The following is an 18,082-nucleotide window of genomic DNA, read 5'->3' as shown; positions in this document are numbered from 1 at the left end:
TGAATTTACTGCTTGCTAAAAGAGAATGCAAACTGCTAAGCTCTATTACATATAAACATAAAAGGTCAAGAACCTGTGCTGCATGTGCAGGTTTCTCAATACAGGCCTAATATTCCTCATTAAGGGGCTTAAAAATTATGAAAGATGGCATTTTTCACTTCCTAGATCTTATACTAAATGTTCCTTTGCTCAAGTCTGTAATAGCAGCATAACGCTGTAATTTTTTTTAAAAAACAAAACAATATAAAATAATAAAAAAAAACCCAACAAACCAAAAAAACACGCCACAAACAAAACAAAAAAAAGCAAAAAGAAGGGGATGGGGTGAGGAAATTGCTAAGGAAGTGAACACAACAGCTGTATCTTAATTCATAGTGAAACTTCTGGCTCGAGGGGATTTATTCTCCTGGACACAGACGTAGATGCACTAACTGCAGGTTACCAGTCTTGACAAGATGGTCTTGTTCAGTGCAAGAGTTGGCTCACCATAAAAGCCTGGTTGGGATTTCCCTTCCAGCAGGGAAAAACTTGCAGCATGGTCATGCACTTACTCCCATTTCAGCTCAGGGGGAGCTGGACCCTTACTGTTCCCAAAGCAAGGTGTCAGGAAACACTTCTGCTGCAGATGTTTCTACTGGGACACGCAGTAAGCAAGCTGTCTCACTGCACAGACTTACAACAGAACATGAAAAATGCATGAGATGCTGTGTCTTGTTTCAAATCTTCTGCTTCACTATTAACTCTGAGGTGTGAGGTGGAGCAGCGACAGGGAAAGAAGAGGTGGGGGAGGGCTGGCCATGAGTCAGTAGCCAGAGTGATCCCACAATGCTTAGGGAATCACAGGGCAAGAAATCTGCCCTGTAGTGTACTGATCCCGTAATAGCCTATGAATGGTCTGAAAGGGACATCTGCCGCACTAAATCTTGGATTTAATTTTAATCCACATGGCTTCCTCTGCATTTATCTAGGGCTTTCAAACCGAGAGGAGAACCTCTGTGCTGAACAAGAAAGAAAACAACATACCATCCCGTTAATGTCCTCACGTCCCCGTGTAAAACGTGCAGAAAACACCCTTTTGCTGACTGTTGACTCCACGCAACGGCAAAGCTGTCTGCGGGGCCGCAGGAAAACCGGGTGTTGCTCCATGAGCAAAGGGCGAATGGTCAAGATGCAAACTGCTGAGTCACAGGGCGCTTCACCGCAGGTCCTGCGATGAAAACGCTTCTCCCGCAGTCCGAGGGAAAGGTGTCCGACCTGAATGGATGTGTCTCCATTAGGATTTATTTTTGTTCATTTAATAGGTGATGATCTTGACTGGTTTGTTCTCGCAGTCCTAAAGCTTCCCAAACTTGGACAGAGGTGAAAGACACTTTAGGTGAAGAGCCTCGTGCAACAAACGGTGATACACAGTCCTGGCTTGACTGCATACTACGGGCAAATTTTCCATACTGTCAACAGCTGCTGCAGGCCGAAAGGGCAACAGAAATGGAGAGTTTAATCTGTCAGAAATCATCAACAGAGCGAGCTAAGGTTAAATCAGTTCAGCGCATTACTAACTTCATTATTTTAAACTTGCGGGCACAAATCTCTTCCCATTTTAGGAAGTGCAGGAATTTATGTGATTGTTCACGTGTGCATTGAGCAGAATATGGCAGAAAGGAAGAATTACCTTTCTCTTCAGGAGAAGAAACCTACCTCCTGGTCCTGTAAACAGCTGTACTCACCTGAGGAATAGGTGCGTTATAAATCCTACTGTTTGTGTAATCATGCTCCTTGCCAGACCCCAAGGTGTTCAGAGCAGAGCCAAAGGGAGGGAATAACGCTTGCCCACAACATGTGGCCTGAGCACGGCTTCCACTGGACAGGGACCGAGTTATCCATTCGAAAACACAAAGAGTTGCTCCTCAGTGCAGTTCTGCCATAGGCTGGAAAGCTTTTCTCCCTCATCCACATTAAAGATTTCCTAGGTGAAGGGAAAAAGGGTTTTTTACTACCTGGTCAGTCATTTGAGGTATAATTGCAGTGCAAAGAAGTGATTGTGCTTAATACCAACTCAACAAAGGAAATTCTTGGAATGAAGGCACGGTTTTAACTCATTAACCATCTCACATTGAAAGTAAAAGCAAGATTACCAATGTTCTTACTAATGCTTTACCACGTATTATCACTGGCAACCCTGCCAGGTAGGAGCAAACTGCTGTCTGTTGAAAGCAGTTCCTGAAGAACATGTTCTGCTTTCCTTTTGAGAACCAGAATCTGCAATGTACTTCTGTGTTCCACGCTCTGCTCAAACTTAAACTTCTCAGCAGCTCAAAATCAAATTTTTAAATATTTGTAAAATACGTTTGTTTCATATTACTTCCATTTACTTTTCACCAAAGTCTTTGAGAAGTATAAATAATGCTTCAGCTTTCTTCTAATGAAATGGGGTGGGGAAAAAAATCTCAGCTGCTTCTCTGCAACGGAGGGAACTGTCATGCCCCATAGAGGCTGCTCTATGTACAATGAACAATTAAAAGCTGGTGAAATAGAGTTTTAGTTAAACCACTTTAAACTTCCCTTTCTGGGATGTACTGAAACTCCCCTCCCCCTCCATTGACATGCTGGAGAAAAGGAAGGTTAAAGCATGAATATGCAGTAAAGGCAATTCCAAAAGGTAGGTAGGGAATGCCACCGTTGAGGTTGACCTTGACAATTTGGCTCAAAACTCAGATTACACCAGCCTCAATTAGAAGACACTTTGGGTGGGTGATTTTTTCTGTAAACTTTCTCCTAGCTGTAAAAGCTGCTGGTGGTTGAAAACTTGAAACTTGAAAACTCCAATGTTGACACTGGAGAAAACATGTATGGCATGGAAATGAGTTGACCTGCAGCAAATGATTAACTGTGTGAACTACAAGGATCTGGTACCTCCTCACCCCAGGGGAGAGTGCTTTGGTTAGCGCTGCTCTCTGCACCTGAGAAGAACACCGAGAAGCATTTATTTACACCAAGTGAACAAGGCTTCAAAGCAGATTTATGCTGTACACATCAGACCTATCTCTTTAGCACCAGAAAGCTTTGCTCCATCATTGCTGCATTCTGGTTACATACAAAGAGGAAAGCGACACACAGCAACATCGAACGGACTTTGCTAAGGTCGAAGTACAAACAAATTAGAAAAAGAAGAAAAAAACTAAAGCACAACATCCACAAGTGATAAGAAGCAGTAACATCACAGAGCTCTAACTATTAATGTGCATTACTCATGGACAGATTTTGCTCGAATCCTCTTTCCCCTTCTTCACTGGTAATAGGGAAAAAAAAAAGAAAAGAACCTTAAATAAGTTTATTCTTTCTGACAAAGACTTGGATGTTATTTCTTTTTTCTTTGGTTGTTTTTATTTCTGGCTCCTCTGTTTTAATGAGATTGCAGCTATTTAAGACATTGTTCTATAATTAGATCAGATACTGTAGGGCTTCACATTAGTTAGAAATATTCTAAGACAGATGTTTCTTGGCTTCCCTTATACTTTTCACATTTAAAAAAAAACCACTCATCATTAGACTCAGCTCCCCAGTGTCTATTTTTTAATTATAATTATTTTTTTTAATGGCACTTTAAAGTATTTCCTGCCCTTGAACACAAGCTGAAAAACTCCAGTAGCCAATTTGCTGTACTAGTCCAAAAAGTCACAAAGCTTGCTTGCTATCTGAGGGAATGCAGCATCTGCTTTGTGTGCGTCTATGTGTGAGGGGGGAGGGAGGGAGAGAGAGAGTCATGATGGCATACTTGTCACGGGGAGTGGTTTGCATATTAATAAACAGTATATATGAGTCTTTTGCACCGAGGCTGGCACTCAGAGGGACTCCTGTGCACTGAGGAAGGGACCACGTATCACTGCTCCAGAGTGAGTTCTGTTTCGGCTTTGCTTGCTGCCACAGCCTGGCTCCTCTCTTTCTCCTTTCTTCTTCTAATCCTGTTCTGCCCTCCCTAAGGCTACTGTTATACCAGCTGTGTGGGGGTTAATCTCGTCAAATTATGCTACATGTAGAGCCAGTACTGAGAGTATTTAATTTATAGAGTTTCATTAGGCTTATTCGACACAAGTCCCTGACTAGTGCTGCTGGCATAGGGAGGGATAACCATGAGCTCTATGCAGCGGCTGCAAGTGTAACACAAGTACTCCATCTAGATACCTTCTCTGCTACTTACAGGCGTCTCTAAACTGCCTGCTGTACTTAAGTCGTCTGTACAATCACATGCCCTGCTACGATCAGACTTCAGGAATGATGAACTGCTTTTCTAGAGGCACAAAGGCAGATCGCTAGCCTGTTGTTACAGCAAGCCCCCGTTTCTCACCGGTGCCTGATGCTATCAGTACTGAGCTACTTTGGTAATCAGGGTACGTGTCAGGGAGCCATTTTCCAAAGAAAAGACAACCTCATCAGTGTAGCAGAAAAAGTTGTTGTGGGGGAGCTCCTGGAATTCTGCAGGGAGTTTTCAGTAAGTGAAAAACCATTTCAAAGCAATATTTTTTTAGATGTGAAGGCTGACGTATATGCATTCACTTACGTAACCAAGCCAAAGCTAGGCTAATGTCAGAGGAATGAGATGAATATTAAGCGGCACCAAATAATTCCTCCAGGTCACTTTTGTGCACTGCTTTGTCCATTTTCCAAACTCCTCTCTCTGGTTTGCCCATGGATTAACGTGCTCTCATCCTAATTCCCACCATTATTCTATAGAGGAAAACCTCCTCCATCTGTTTCCACTCACCCCATTTTTCTCCTTATCAAATTCACGGGTTTTTTTGCCGTTAATTTTTGGTTTTTACTTCAAAATGATACTCTGAATAGTTGTTCGGTATTATTTTTTTCTTTAAATTCTAACTGCTGTCATTTGCCTGAGTGTATAATCCTCCTGCACACATTTCCTCTGTTAAAAGCTAACCTTTATTCACTGTTCATTTCAAAATATCCAAGTAAAAAAACTGTAGCTATAAAGCATTTTTCCTGGACTTCTACGGTCCTTAGAACTGTTTGTAAACACTGGTACTTTCATGCTGAAAAATTGTAACTTTTGTAATGCAAAAAAAAAAAAAAAATAATTGACACAGAGGTCTTTAAAGGTTTACTTTTGCTTATTCTTTTGTTTTCTTTAATCCAAAATAGAATCCACCTCTCCCTAAAAATACGTACATAGCATGAATTACTCCCTGCCACAGATGCACGCACATCCAGACACACAATCAAATCTATTTGGGTAGAAGCAAGACTGAAGCTCTTCAAATTTTAAACTGAAAACATATACAAAGTAATTCTCAGAGTTCCGGGTTTGTGCACATGCAAGCATGTTAGCCAGTTGTCTTCAGTGCAGCACACTCCTGTGCCACTGCCGAACACACTCTGCTGCTCTGAGGGTTTGCTCTTAAGATTTCTGGTTGCTCCCTGCCATACACAACCTTCTTCTAAGCAGTTAGAAAGCTGAAGTAATTGAAGAAAGTGCTCACTTTCAAAATGCCTTTGATCAAACTCTCACCAGCAAGTCATTACACTGCCTAGGAGCCATTGCTGTATTGCTGGATTAGCAAGTGGCATACCATGCCACTAAAAGCTATGCTTGTTCACATCAAGTAAAGACTTATTATATATGCTGTAAATCTCAAACAGGTGATTTTTTTCACCCTTTTGCCAGTTAGTCCAAGAGCGGGGGGAAAAAAAAAGGAGAAAAAAAAAGAATCTGCTAAATCCCACATATATATTTTAAAGAGCTGTTGTTTTGAAAAATCTCACTTATCTGAAGTGAATCTGCTAAAACTCCTGTAAAATAAGCTACAACAAGAAACTGAAAAAAATTAAATGCTTAATATTGGACCTCTTTAGAAGTAACTAAAAACGTTGCTGGAATGAGTCTGTAAAGTACGAGCACAAAATGAGACATGAGAGAAAACAAGGACATTCAGCGATACCAGGCAGACACATCTGCACTTTAGATTTGGGTAGCAGATGGCAAAGGGAAGAGAACAAGGAAAGGTATACAGAGAGGATAGTTTGACCTGTCTCACAATCAATCTTTAGTTGATGTTTGACAACAGAAAAGAACAAATGTGAGATACCAGTCTCTGTAACTGTATGCCTCAGGTAAACAAGGGAATTTTTTATGCCAGGGTACTCGGGGACAGAGTAGGGAACTGGGAGCAATGGGCACTGCCCCAGAGCCAGACTCTGCCTCATGTTTCCATGAACAAAGGTGAAATGGGCTGCAAACTGCATCCCAGAAAGTACTTCCTTCTTAAGTATAGGGACACATAGGTTAGGATTTTATATATCGATCACTTTGTGACCATGGGGTCTTGGACATTTACCACTTACAGCCAAATCTAGGCGGTCCCCAGGCTTCTGGCCAGGTGCTGCTCTGGGCTGTAGGTCCACACTTGCCAGCGCTGGTCCTCTCAAGAAGACTGGCAATGTCTGAAGAGCACTCTACAGAGGTCCTGGGTCTCCTCAGGCTCACTCCAGCTGTGAAAACAATTTCAAACTATCTGAAAAAACAAAATCTGTTCCTTGACCCACTGAGCTGGTGTCTCCTGGGCAAGGTGGTATGTGCCAGGAACCCAAGGGCAGAACAGGAGGACAGCAGGAATTTGTGACCAGGAGAGCTGGTGCATGGCGCTGGAGAACTCTGCAAAGTGAATAAAACCTTGCCCAGTCTCACCTGTGCCAGCTACAGGGAACATATATTGTGCTGAAAAATCTACCTAACTTTTTTTTTATGCCTGTAATTTTGTTTATTTTTGGACAGTCGTACAGCGGATTCACAGCACATGACAGTTCAAGAGTAAAGTAGTTTAGACTAGAGGGGGAAGGATTTGGCATTCGTACTTCCCCTTGTACACATACACACACACGTAGACATGGCTGGGACGGGAAAAAAAGCTCATTTTTTCACATCCAAGGAAAGATGCTAGGTGGCCAAGACAGTTGTTACACAAATTACTGTGCTGGACGAGCTTGAGAGTTCAGGAAATGGACATGAAATCATTCTGGCAAAACCAGCAGCTGCCTTTGGAGAGCTGATTAAACCACTTAACACAGAGCAATGTGACTCATAACCGTGCTCTTTGCTTTGTGGGGATATTGTGAGGGGGTGCTGATTTATCTGAAGACTACAGAGACGGATACAAGGCACAAGTTTTACAAGAATGACTGTTGTTGGCAAGAATTAAGATTATTTAGGATTTTGTTCTACCACAAAATGCTCCAGGGAATTCTTAAAACATCTGATGAGGAAATAAAAGACTTAAATAATCTCTCCAGAGGAATTATCCTGACCACCCCTTAGTCTGCATCTTTCCCGAGATCTCTCCTCTCGCAATTTTATTTACCAGTATTTCGCAGTCTCAGGTGTGCAATTTATTCATTTCAAGTCCATTACAGCTTGGGAAGTTGCACAAAACAATTTTAAAAGTTATTTCCGTGAAACTGAGGCCAAGTAGCTGCAAATCAAAAGACTGAGAATCAGACAGAAAGCAAAGTCATCACAGATGCTCAGGCCCTAAACCAAAGAGCCTGGCAGGGGAGGCAGAAGGAGCAGCGCCCTGCCAGGGCAGCCCAGCGAAGCCCTGTCCATTGCCGCCTCTCTGCCTCCTTGTACCTGCTGACACGCGAGTGCTCCCTCATTCACTTCGGTTAAAATGAATGAGGTGGACTTGGAATATCTGAATTCTTACCGTTTTGACTGCCGTTGCCTGAAGGGCAGTCACGTGAAGAGCAGCAGCTACTAAGTCAGCTTGGAGGAACCCAGTGGGCCCTGGTGTTCTCCTTCAACAACAGTCTCACCAGTGACCACCCATTCACTGTCCAGTCACATTGGACTCTCACCTTCAAAAAAACCCTCTCAGAATTAGTATTTCTAATCCTCCTCTGTCACCAAGATGTTTTTCTCTGTATTCTTGAAGGATTTTTCTAGAGCTCCAATTTCCCACATCAGCAAACCAAGCCTGGAACTTCCTTGGACAGATAATTGCTTTAAGCTCTCCTACAGCCTCTTTTTTAAACTCACATATTAACAGATCCAGGCTTTCAAAAGCCCTCGCTCACACAGCAGAGCTTTACTCATCAGGTCACTTAATATACTCACATCATTAGTACTGCTCAGTAATGCCACAGCAATGCCTCAAAAACTCTTCTCATGTTAGGAGGGTAATTTCCACCACAGGTTGCAAATAACCAGCACACTGGGTAAAGATACACAAAATTCCCCCCCCCAAAAAAAAAAAGTTCCTTAAGCTGTGCATATGTCTGATCTTGAAAATCATACTAAGAAGTATCAGGCCACAATCATTACACTTAAGATTTGTTATTTCAAAACTCAACCCTACCTCAAATTGCATAAACATTTACTTCAGATGATTTGTGCATTAAACAGAAAAGAGTGTGCAGATTTTTTTCTTTTCTCTCTAAGTTCCAGATTGCTCTCCAGCACAGAAAAAGAAGAGGTCAAATTAAAACGTTTATTTTCTATGATCGGAGTGGAAAGCAAAAAGAGACCATCACTTTTCAGAAAGAGAGTTTATGGCAGACTGAGAGCTGACAGAAATTAAATAGAATTACTTAAAACTTGCCATTTTATTCTCTGTCAAAACACAGACTACTGTGGAAATCATCGATTGGAAGATTTGCAGTCTTCCATTAATCTGTCAATATTCTCCAATCCTTCTCCCCCAAAAGAGGGGGCAGAAATTTTCTTATTTTCTTCACTAAAAAAGAATTAATAAAAACATCTTTTGGCAGAAAAAAAAAATCACAAACAAACAAACCATTACTATTTTTAGTTTTCAAAGGCTGAAAAATATCTCCTAAGCCTCTAATATTTTTAACTCTATGTTAAAAGCAGAAGTTTATGCTCAAGAAAACGAAAATTAGCATTTTTCCTTTTGTAGTGCAATAAGAGAGGACCATCTTGATTCTTCAATTCTCTGTTTCCTAAAAGGAATCCCAAAGTCATTAGCTTTCTTACTCAGGCAGTACATAACATAAGATACTGTACCCCTCAGTTTTTTTCTAGGAAAAGGCAAAAGTTAGTTGTCTTAGTGTTGTTTACATCTGGATGAAGAGCTTGGATTAAGCCTGTGCCTTCACCAGGCAGAATCGCCAACCCTTCTCACAAGCAAGGAGTCAGAAGGGGATCAACAGCCACCTCGTGACTGGTTCTTGTTGGCACAGATGGATTTCTTGCTATCAAAACCTTTTCTCTCCAAAAAGGGCCAATACATCGCTCTTTCTGTTTGTACTTTCAGCTCAGAATTTGGTCATAAAACATAAACACAGAGTCTCTTTAGAGACAATAATTTTTTATCCGAGGGAGAAAAATTAAGGCATTCCTGCAGCAACCAATTTGATCAGCAACCAGAAGGAGAGCTGCACTGTGCCCTGCAGACAGGGCACGGCTGCTTTCCAGCTGGCTCCTGCTTTTTGGCATTGCTCAAGCAGGGGAAGATAACCGAGCATGCTTTTCCCAAAACCTTTCTGACCGTTATGTTAGGTTGGTTAAATAAAAGGGAAGAAATATCAAATATGGACATTTTCTATCTTTCCTACCTTGCTAAAACTGCCTAATGCATTTTATAAAGTTATAGCTGTGGAAGCTGTTCTTTACTTGCCTTCTACAGTAACTGTTTCAGTCTTATCTCTCTAGTTCCTTCCCATGAAAATAAAGAATTTAAAAAATGAAGGCATGAAGACTCACTTGGACAGAGAAACATTTTTTAAAATTGAGGAAGGAGAAAGCTGTTTTAATACTCTGCTCTCCAGTTGCAGGGATGAGGAATTCACATATCTGAGAAGGACAATAGGCAAGACAGGCAAAATTGAACTGAATATTCCTAATGTTTCTCAAGTGAAATAAGACAATAAGTCTCTTTCCTGATTAAAAATCTTTCTTTGTACTCCATAAAGTAACCAACTCTCCCTAACCCCTAAGGATCAGAACCAAAAATCCATGCTTCACATTGAATAGGTCAACCATGACATAATAGCCTAAGGAAAAACTCTTCTAATGTGTAAAGACTCTTTTCTCTGTATATACAAAGAAAAAAAAACCATAGACCCAGTCAGTTCTTTTCCTTCTCTCATTCTCGTGTCTAAATTGAGCTTCCTAATTGACATTAGCACTACAGGGCCCTGTGACAGGAAGCAATGAAGAGAAGGAATGGTTTTCCCTCTGAAATCCCAGTGTTACTATTAAGGGAAAATGTTCAGCTGATACGGGTTATCAAAACTTTAAGCTGTATTCGTGGCATGGTATATCTAGGACATCACAGAAACACACGAGTCAATATATGAATTGGCTGAAATTGCAGTGCACCTCCCCCAGTAGGATACCCAAATCAGCCCAAATCAGGCTGTTGGGTATGCATCTATTTCACACCTGCTCATCTAATTTCCAGGCCAACTTTGCAGAAACACCTTGTAAAGTAATAGCAACTGCTTTAAAAGCAGCAGTAAGAAGAAAAAGAAAGAAAAACGTCCACCAAGCTTTTCAGCTTCAGCTAGATAATTGCTTGGAGAGGGCATGAACTCTGTTTCACACTTCATAAAGCAAGATGCTTCTTGGCAAAAACATACCTGTAGGTTTATATGAGTAGAAGCTGATTTGTTGTTATACTTTCATCTTACAAAATCATGAAAACGGAATGTATAATATCAGCTCCAGCAACCCAAACACTCTGAACTGATATAACAGCTAAATCTTACAATAAAATAAACAAAGGCATCTGTCGACTGAATCATCACTCACTAGTCCTCAGAGGGATTTTTTCACCCTCCTTGTCAGACATGGCAGCATCTTCCCTTCTCACACCCTTCAGCAAGTGCTGCCTTTTCTCCGGGAGATCCCGAGGCCCAGCCTGCTCTCCGGCGGTTGTTCAGAGGCCCTAAGTTGTATCAGCACAGGGAAACGAAACAGAGTTCCCTCAAGGACCGCGTCTTGGTCTGGTTGCAATTCAAGAGAGGCTAAAGAAACCAGGCAGCCGAGCCCTCGCTCCGGCTCCCACTTTTTGGCAGGACCATGGCTGGGGCAGCATGGTGCCAGGTGCTAGCTTTCCATAAGCGACTCCTAAATTAACGAGAAACCCTCGTGTTAAATAAACACATACACAGTGCAATGCATCGTCTCCTCCAGGCAGACAGTTGGAGTCTCAGATTTTTAGAAATACCCAGAGGAACCCTAACCCAGCCCTCCCGCTTCTGCTTGCTGGAGGGAACCGTTGTGCTTTTTCAAATCCTCTAACGACGATGAAACCTTAAGGCAAGAAAACCCTTAATTCTCACAGTGCAAAGTACCATTAAAGGGGACTTTGCACCATGAGGTCCTTTGTCAGGCTTTGGATGGGTGTGAGCAAATAGCTCAGCTTGGCCGGTTTCTCCCCCTCCACCCGCAGCTCAGGGAAAAGCTCTGTGCTGCCTGTTGCCTCAAATATTAGTAACCTTATCCAAGAAAATGAAATAAAGTGCTGACATTTGTTTTCATTATTTTTTCTTCTGAATTCACATACTGAGTATCTGCATCCAGGTTTTGGTGTCTGTTGCTAGATGGAGGAATATTTCCTTGTATTACTTGGAGGACTAGATTTTCCAAAACAGAGGTGAAACTCTGTTCCTCTACAAAGTCCAGCAGAGTTTTGGTGTTTGCTTTCACAGAGCAAAGGCTCAGGCTGGGCGCGCAGGACTGCATGCTGGCTGGCAGGGGCAGCCTGCTCCAGGTCGCACTGGGTGCACACCCAAAACTCATCTTGAGAAGGCGAAATGCAGGTGGTGTACTTGTGATTTACCCTTTAAAACAGAGCAGGAACACGTACGCTGTCATCCAGTACAGGCAAGAGTATGGCATACCTTCCAAACACCAGCGCTGTCTGCTTCTGTACCCTCCCAGTATGTTCATACAGTTTCCAGTCTGCCAGTGCTTCTTCTCTTCTATACTAGCGCTATCTGAAATTCAGCATTTTAGTTCTCAGAGAATGATGCTGATCCCTTCCTGGGCTCTGATTTTGCACTCTGATCTTGCTTGAAGTTTTCAAGTTGGTTGCTCGGTCCTGCTTCAACAGAAATAAAAGCATCCCAAATTCATCAGGTAATACAGTATCTACACAAAGACATGAAGAGTCGCAAATTGTCTGAAATCTGGCCTGAGATGTCTGAGATACTTGTAACTTCAACCTGAATTTTGACTCATGAGTAACATGGAGGATGTCCCTGTTACATGCTTTCGACCTCCTCTCGGATTTTCTGTTTGACTTTTTCACCGAGAGGCTCCAAAAGCTGAATTTAATCATGGGATCCACTAATCTTGTGTTTAAGGTATGTTAAAGCCAGTTAAGCTGGCTTTAAGAAAGCTGCAGAAGAAAGCTACAAAATCAGCTGAGAGGGTCAACAACTTCTAAGTAGTAAAGCCAATTTAACAGTAGGTTCAGATTAGTTGAGTTCACTGCTTCGCAAGTTGCAAGTGATAAAACTGGGGCTGACATTTCCTTGGGTGCTGACTGTCAATGTAAGGCAAGGCAGGTGTATGTACAGGTGGGACTCAGATGTGTATTCATGGCTTTAGAAACTGAAAAAACACTGCTCAGATGGCAGATTTATCAGTAGAAGGTAAATCAGCCCCCTCCTGCATTTAGACACAGTTGGCTTTGCAATGAACTAACCTGGAGAGATTTAATAGCACTAAGCAGGTGGTAAAACGTTTGCAAGTCTGGGCACTGAGATCCTTCCCTCCAAGGTCTTCCAGTGCTTTTAAGCCATGACTAAGCCTAAAAAAGGAAATATAATTTTAAATAGTTTAAAGATTCCCCTGCCCTCTCCCAGTAAAAACAAGAGTACAAACGTAAAGACCCAAAATAGATCTTTTTTTTCCCTAGAAGCGACATTTTTCAACCATTTAATAATTTTGGACTTTCAAAATTGGTTTCAATTTGTTCCTTATGATCCATTCCTTTACAAAATACACTAGGAGAACGGGGTAAAGGAGGATAAGGAAAAAAACAACAACTTACTTTGTATGTCTGGCAAAAGCTATTTCAAACACAACCGTTACTTCCCTTTAGAAACCTATGTGGACTTGTTTAGGAAGCACTATTCCTGACATTTCAAAATGAATACAAATAAAAAATAAAAACTACAAACATTTACAAAAACATGTTTACAATAAAGCTATAGAGGCCTTTAAAATGTCAAATATTTTTGGTAAACTCCTGGTAGGGTTGGTTTTTTTCTGTTCGCAGATGGAAAAAAAATTCATAAGCTTAAATGTGCATCAGAACTGCAAATATTTGATTACTCCTCACAGTGTATTCATTAGAAATTTGTTTAGCTTTGCTTTAGACATTTCAAACAATAGTTTCCACTGCTTCCTTGATAGACCAAAATATTCCAGTCTACCACAACAGCCGGAAAGACTTCCTGATCTTCAGCCAAAATTCCCTTTTCTTTACATCATCTCACTACTCCTGATTATACATGTCTTTGTACAATAAAGTTCTCCCACAGGAAGACTTAGACTCTTTCAAAATACTCACCACCAGAAACATTACGCTTCATTCATCTCCAGCCCACTCTATGTATACCTGTCTACTGCCTTCCTCGTGACTGTACCTTAAAATCTTCTGTTCTTATGCTTTTAAAATGCCTTCCAGCTGCCGACCACTTTCCGCTAAGGCAGGCTAGAGGTAGCCGAGGTACTTGAGCCATGTGTGAGTGGTGTAGTAAGACCAGGGCACTGGAACTTCTATTGCTGTTTACAAAAAAGGCTCTGCAGACACACCTAAAGAAGGGTGGCAGACATGGCATGGGTTTTGCATGTTACAGGTCATCTCTCCAAATGCAGATTGCATCAGTAGTATTCGCTCGCCTCTAAAAAATTGGAAAGTAAGAACCAAGTGGGACTTTTTTCCCCTTTTACTCTCAAATCACTAAGTCATGTCTAATCTGAACCTCAGATAACACATGCTCTTCTAAAACTGCCATTCCTCTCTCTCAAATGACCACACAAAAATCAGAAGCACGAAAAACAAAGAAGAAAAAAAAAAAAGGCTACAATCTCATTCTCTCTTCTTCCATTACCTTTGTAGACATAGAATCCAAACTCATTATGCATAAATAAATAATAAAGTATAATATATAGTATTATTATATAAGCATAATAAAGCATAATAAGTAACAAATCTGGGCACGGAATTTGAAAATAGAGTAACAAAGTTTTGCCACTTACCTAAAACATGCTGGAAAAGTTTGGAGTTCTCAAAATGTCTCTCTTTAGAGAAAGAAACATCTACACCTGTAATCTGTGAGCTGCATTTGCCAAGCAGCAGACAAATATATTTTCTGGTAATTAAGACATCTAGAAAACTAATCAAGTCCTAATGTAACTCATTTCACCTGCAGCCTCCCTCTTTATACAGTACAAAGGAGCACACTTGCTTGACTTGAAAAAAAAAAAAAATTGTAGTAGTGTCTTTGTTTTGAAGGACTTCTAGATATTTCCATTGGTAACTCTTTGTCTCTGCTCCTGCTTCTCTGCTGGGCCATCAGCTGTGAAAAATCTCCATTTACTTATTATCTCTTCTGACCCTACTGCATGCTGTAGGGGAACAGGTAACTTTCGCAATAAATTAAGCAGCCTCCAGTGTGCTCAACTGCTGTGATTTTTTTTTTTTTTTTTGCCTTTGGTACTCCGACAACAGAAAATAGAGGATTTTCCTTTTGAGGAGAAAGTGGCAAAGGCAGTTGCTCTTTTCAGGGTGAGTTAGGTGCAAGCTTTCCCAGCTTCTGAACAAAGAACCTCTCCCTCTAAAGTGAAAGCTGATGATACATCTGCCCTCAAGCATATGTTTTCAAAGGCAAGATGACTAAATAGGAGGTTGTTTCTATTGCAAGGTTACGTAGTAGCACTAACTCATTGACTAAAAAAAAAAGGTTTCCTTTCTTTCCTAGTGCAGATGATCTGTGTTGCATGTTTTATTACTCATACTCTGAATCTGATGAATAGAAAAGTAAATGACATGCAAGGTCTACTTTAAGGCCAAAATGAGAAAGAGTTTTACTTTGAGGGAGGAGGAGGATGGTTGTTTTAGTTTCATTTAGTCAGTACATTTAATTCTCGCCTGACTGAGTTCATAGATCTCTCTTATCAAGGTGCTATGTGCACGGAGTTTTAAAAGCTTTTTTTTAACTTAAAGGGGCCTTAGTTGTTCACCATTCCTGAACCATCCTTGTACAATGAAACTTATGAGTATTTTCTTTCGTTGCCTGTTAAATCAAGAAAAAAAATAGAGCCTTCCTATTACAGGATTCCTAACTAGAACTGAAGGAAGAAATTCACATGAAAACTTGAAGAAATTTCAAGTTTTCTTTTGGCTTCTATACAAGAAACTGTGAGAATTTGATGACGATTTTCTCAAAACAACAGCATAGACTAGTTTCCATAGCAAATTTTTGCTTCTAAAATAACTCAAGTCAGTAGCCTATGCAACTAGGGTAATAGTTAATGAGAAAACTTTAAAAAGTCTGGCAATTCTCATTATTTGGTCTTGGCTGAAGGTCTCCATAAGCAATAGAGGCTGAGCAGGGCGGGCTTGAACAAAGCTTCTACTCAAGATAGCATCTATCTTCTGTTACAGTATAATATTTTAGATTTGCACTCTGAAAAACACTTTATAGAAATAGTCTGACACTGAAGTCACCACAATAGTAATTAATAGCTGAAAGTCCTTAATAAGTCCGAGAAAAAAAATAAAAAAATCAAGCTATCTTTCTGGAGATGCGCAAGGAGGAACTGCAGGTTTAACTGTCATTGTATATGTCTGAATATTGTGGCTGACAAATGCAGAACAACACAGTGCGACTAACGCAATGATTGCAAAGTAGGACACATCATGGCTTAGTGTAAGATCTCCTTCGAATTGTACAAGTGTGTGTTTCAAAAACAAGCATATGGTGTGCTTTTTTGAAAAGGAGTTGAGTTACTCATATTTAAAGCAACATGGTGTCTTCCCTTCCAGGGAACCAGTATGCCACAGTACAAGTTAACATACTTCAATCTGCGAGGACGAGCAGAAATCAGCCGCTACCTCTTTGCCTATTCAGGCAAGAAGTATGAAGATCACAGGATAGAAGCAGCAGACTGGCCCAAAATCAAACCAAGTAAGTAGCACGGGATCTTAGATGCAAAACTCCGCTAGAAATGCTGTCGAAAGGCAAAGCAATGGAGGAGGTAACTATACATTTCATGACCAGAAACACATTTAGTTCCTGGCTTTAACCCAGCCTATGGCAATTTTATTGCCTAGACAGCCAAAACGTCATTCCTGATGCTCTCACAGAAGTCCGGATCCAAATCTTCAGGCAGTCTAAAATGACTTACCTGCTGTCATCCAGCTGGGCTTTTACTCCTTATCAATTCATTTCAGCTTTTGTCTGCCTAAGGCTCATCAAATGCATTCCAATCTTCCCAGCTTCTTTGGAGAGTTTGGTCTCAAAGACCACACAGCAGCCTTTACCCTGGTTTTAGAAAGCCAAACCGGAAATAAGTGCCAGGAAAGATGTTGCTTTGCAACCAGAAAGGTCTTCAGAGAGGGAAGGTGATGAGAGGAAACTGAAGACATCAGTTGATACAGTAAAGAGAAAACAAAAGGATCAAAAGAGGTGTTAGAATATAATTGTTCCTAAGAACAGCCCTTCCAAGAGTACTCTGCAGGCTACAAGACTCCATTTCATGTTTTCTAGTTAAAAGTAACCTCTTTCCAGCTATTAAAGCTGTTTGTTGTTTTTGTTCATTAAATTAAACTCAGTTCAAACAAAACAGATTTTGAGTTTGGAGACTGGGGATATGAAATCAGAGATAGCTGTGTCTTCATTTCATGGATTTGGCCTGTGTTTTGCTACACAGGCTGTGACACTTTTCACATCCAGAATGAAGAACATCGCCTTTAATTTGGGGAAAATAGATGACTAATGTACAATGTGGTTTCCATTAATTGAGTAATGTTCCTTGGTAACCTTTCACAGCATTTAATAAGCCCTGCCAGCAGGCTACTAAATTCTTGTAGGTTGCAGTCAAATTTGGTCTTTCCCGTAATGTTCGCAGTGACTTGAACGACAAATACTTGAGCACCACTGTTCTCCAATGGGCAGCTAAAGCCCATCTGTGGTGCTCAAATCTAGAGAACACTGAGTAACAACCCACAGAGAGGAGTGCAAATGAAGCAGTGGAAATGGGATATTTTCAGTTAGGAATGGCTGACTTCAGAAACCTTTTGTCTTTAGGAACTTAAGCCTGTTGACCATGTGATATAGCTTATGTCTCTCCCACACTCTCAGGGCAGCAGGGCAGAAGCTAAAGGCGAGTCACACGTACACACACCCACCTATGTCCTGAAACAAAGTTTAGAGAATATTAGCAATGTGTAATTCTATGAAGAGTTTTGTACACTGATATTTAAGTAAGACAAGTTAAAAAGACAAAGAATAAATAGTTGACTTAAAGGCTACAGAGGCACCCATAGCCTAGGACAAGATGTTTTAACAGCCCTCTCCCTGGAGGTGTTCAAGGCCAGGTTGGACGGAGCCTTGAGTAGCCTCATCTAGTTGAGAGGCGTCCCTGCCCATGACAGGGAGGTTGGATTAGATGATCTCTAAGGTCCCTTCTAGCCTATGCCATTCTATGATTCTATGATCTATCAATCAATATTGATGATGCACCCAACGTCCAAGACAGCCCAAGAAACAATGCAGGAAAATCTCTCCTATGCTTTTCTTCAGTGATCACATCATGAGATTTCCAGTGAAGCTTTGTATGTACGGTACTTGTTCTCTACAGTATACGCCCAGTTGCAACACCACTACCACCAAAACACTGGGAGAAGAGACACCCTAGAAATCCTAAGCCATACGGTTTATAGCTGTATCTGCTGCATTAATGAATGTTGGCCAAGTCGTTTAACATTTGGATGTCTTTGTTTCTCTGATGTAAAAAGTTTTAAAGCAGATGTAAAAAGCAGGTTTATCAAGGGTTAATTGAGGTTTTTCTTTTTCTCTGCATAATGGCCTT

The 18,082-nt window shown here is 40.9% G+C and overlaps 1 protein-coding gene across 1 annotated transcript in view; it reads left to right on the top strand.

Annotated features, from left to right (window-relative positions):
- Positions 1 to 3,812: 3,812 nt before the first annotated feature.
- HPGDS (hematopoietic prostaglandin D synthase) overlaps positions 3,813 to 18,082 on the top strand; it is a 31,424-nt gene continuing 17,154 nt past the window's right edge. Inside the window, exons 1-2 of the mRNA XM_009980162.2 lie at positions 3,813 to 3,890; positions 16,035 to 16,176. Coding sequence (XP_009978464.2) covers positions 3,813 to 3,890; positions 16,035 to 16,176 — 220 coding nt within the window. The remainder of the gene's footprint in view (positions 3,891 to 16,034; positions 16,177 to 18,082) is intronic.

This window comes from Tauraco erythrolophus, chromosome 5 (genome assembly GCF_009769465.1).
Source record: "Tauraco erythrolophus isolate bTauEry1 chromosome 5, bTauEry1.pri, whole genome shotgun sequence".
NCBI lineage: Eukaryota > Metazoa > Chordata > Aves > Musophagiformes > Musophagidae > Tauraco > Tauraco erythrolophus.
The sequence above is the reverse complement of the archived record's forward strand: the minus strand, read 5'-3'. Positions and strand labels throughout refer to the sequence as shown.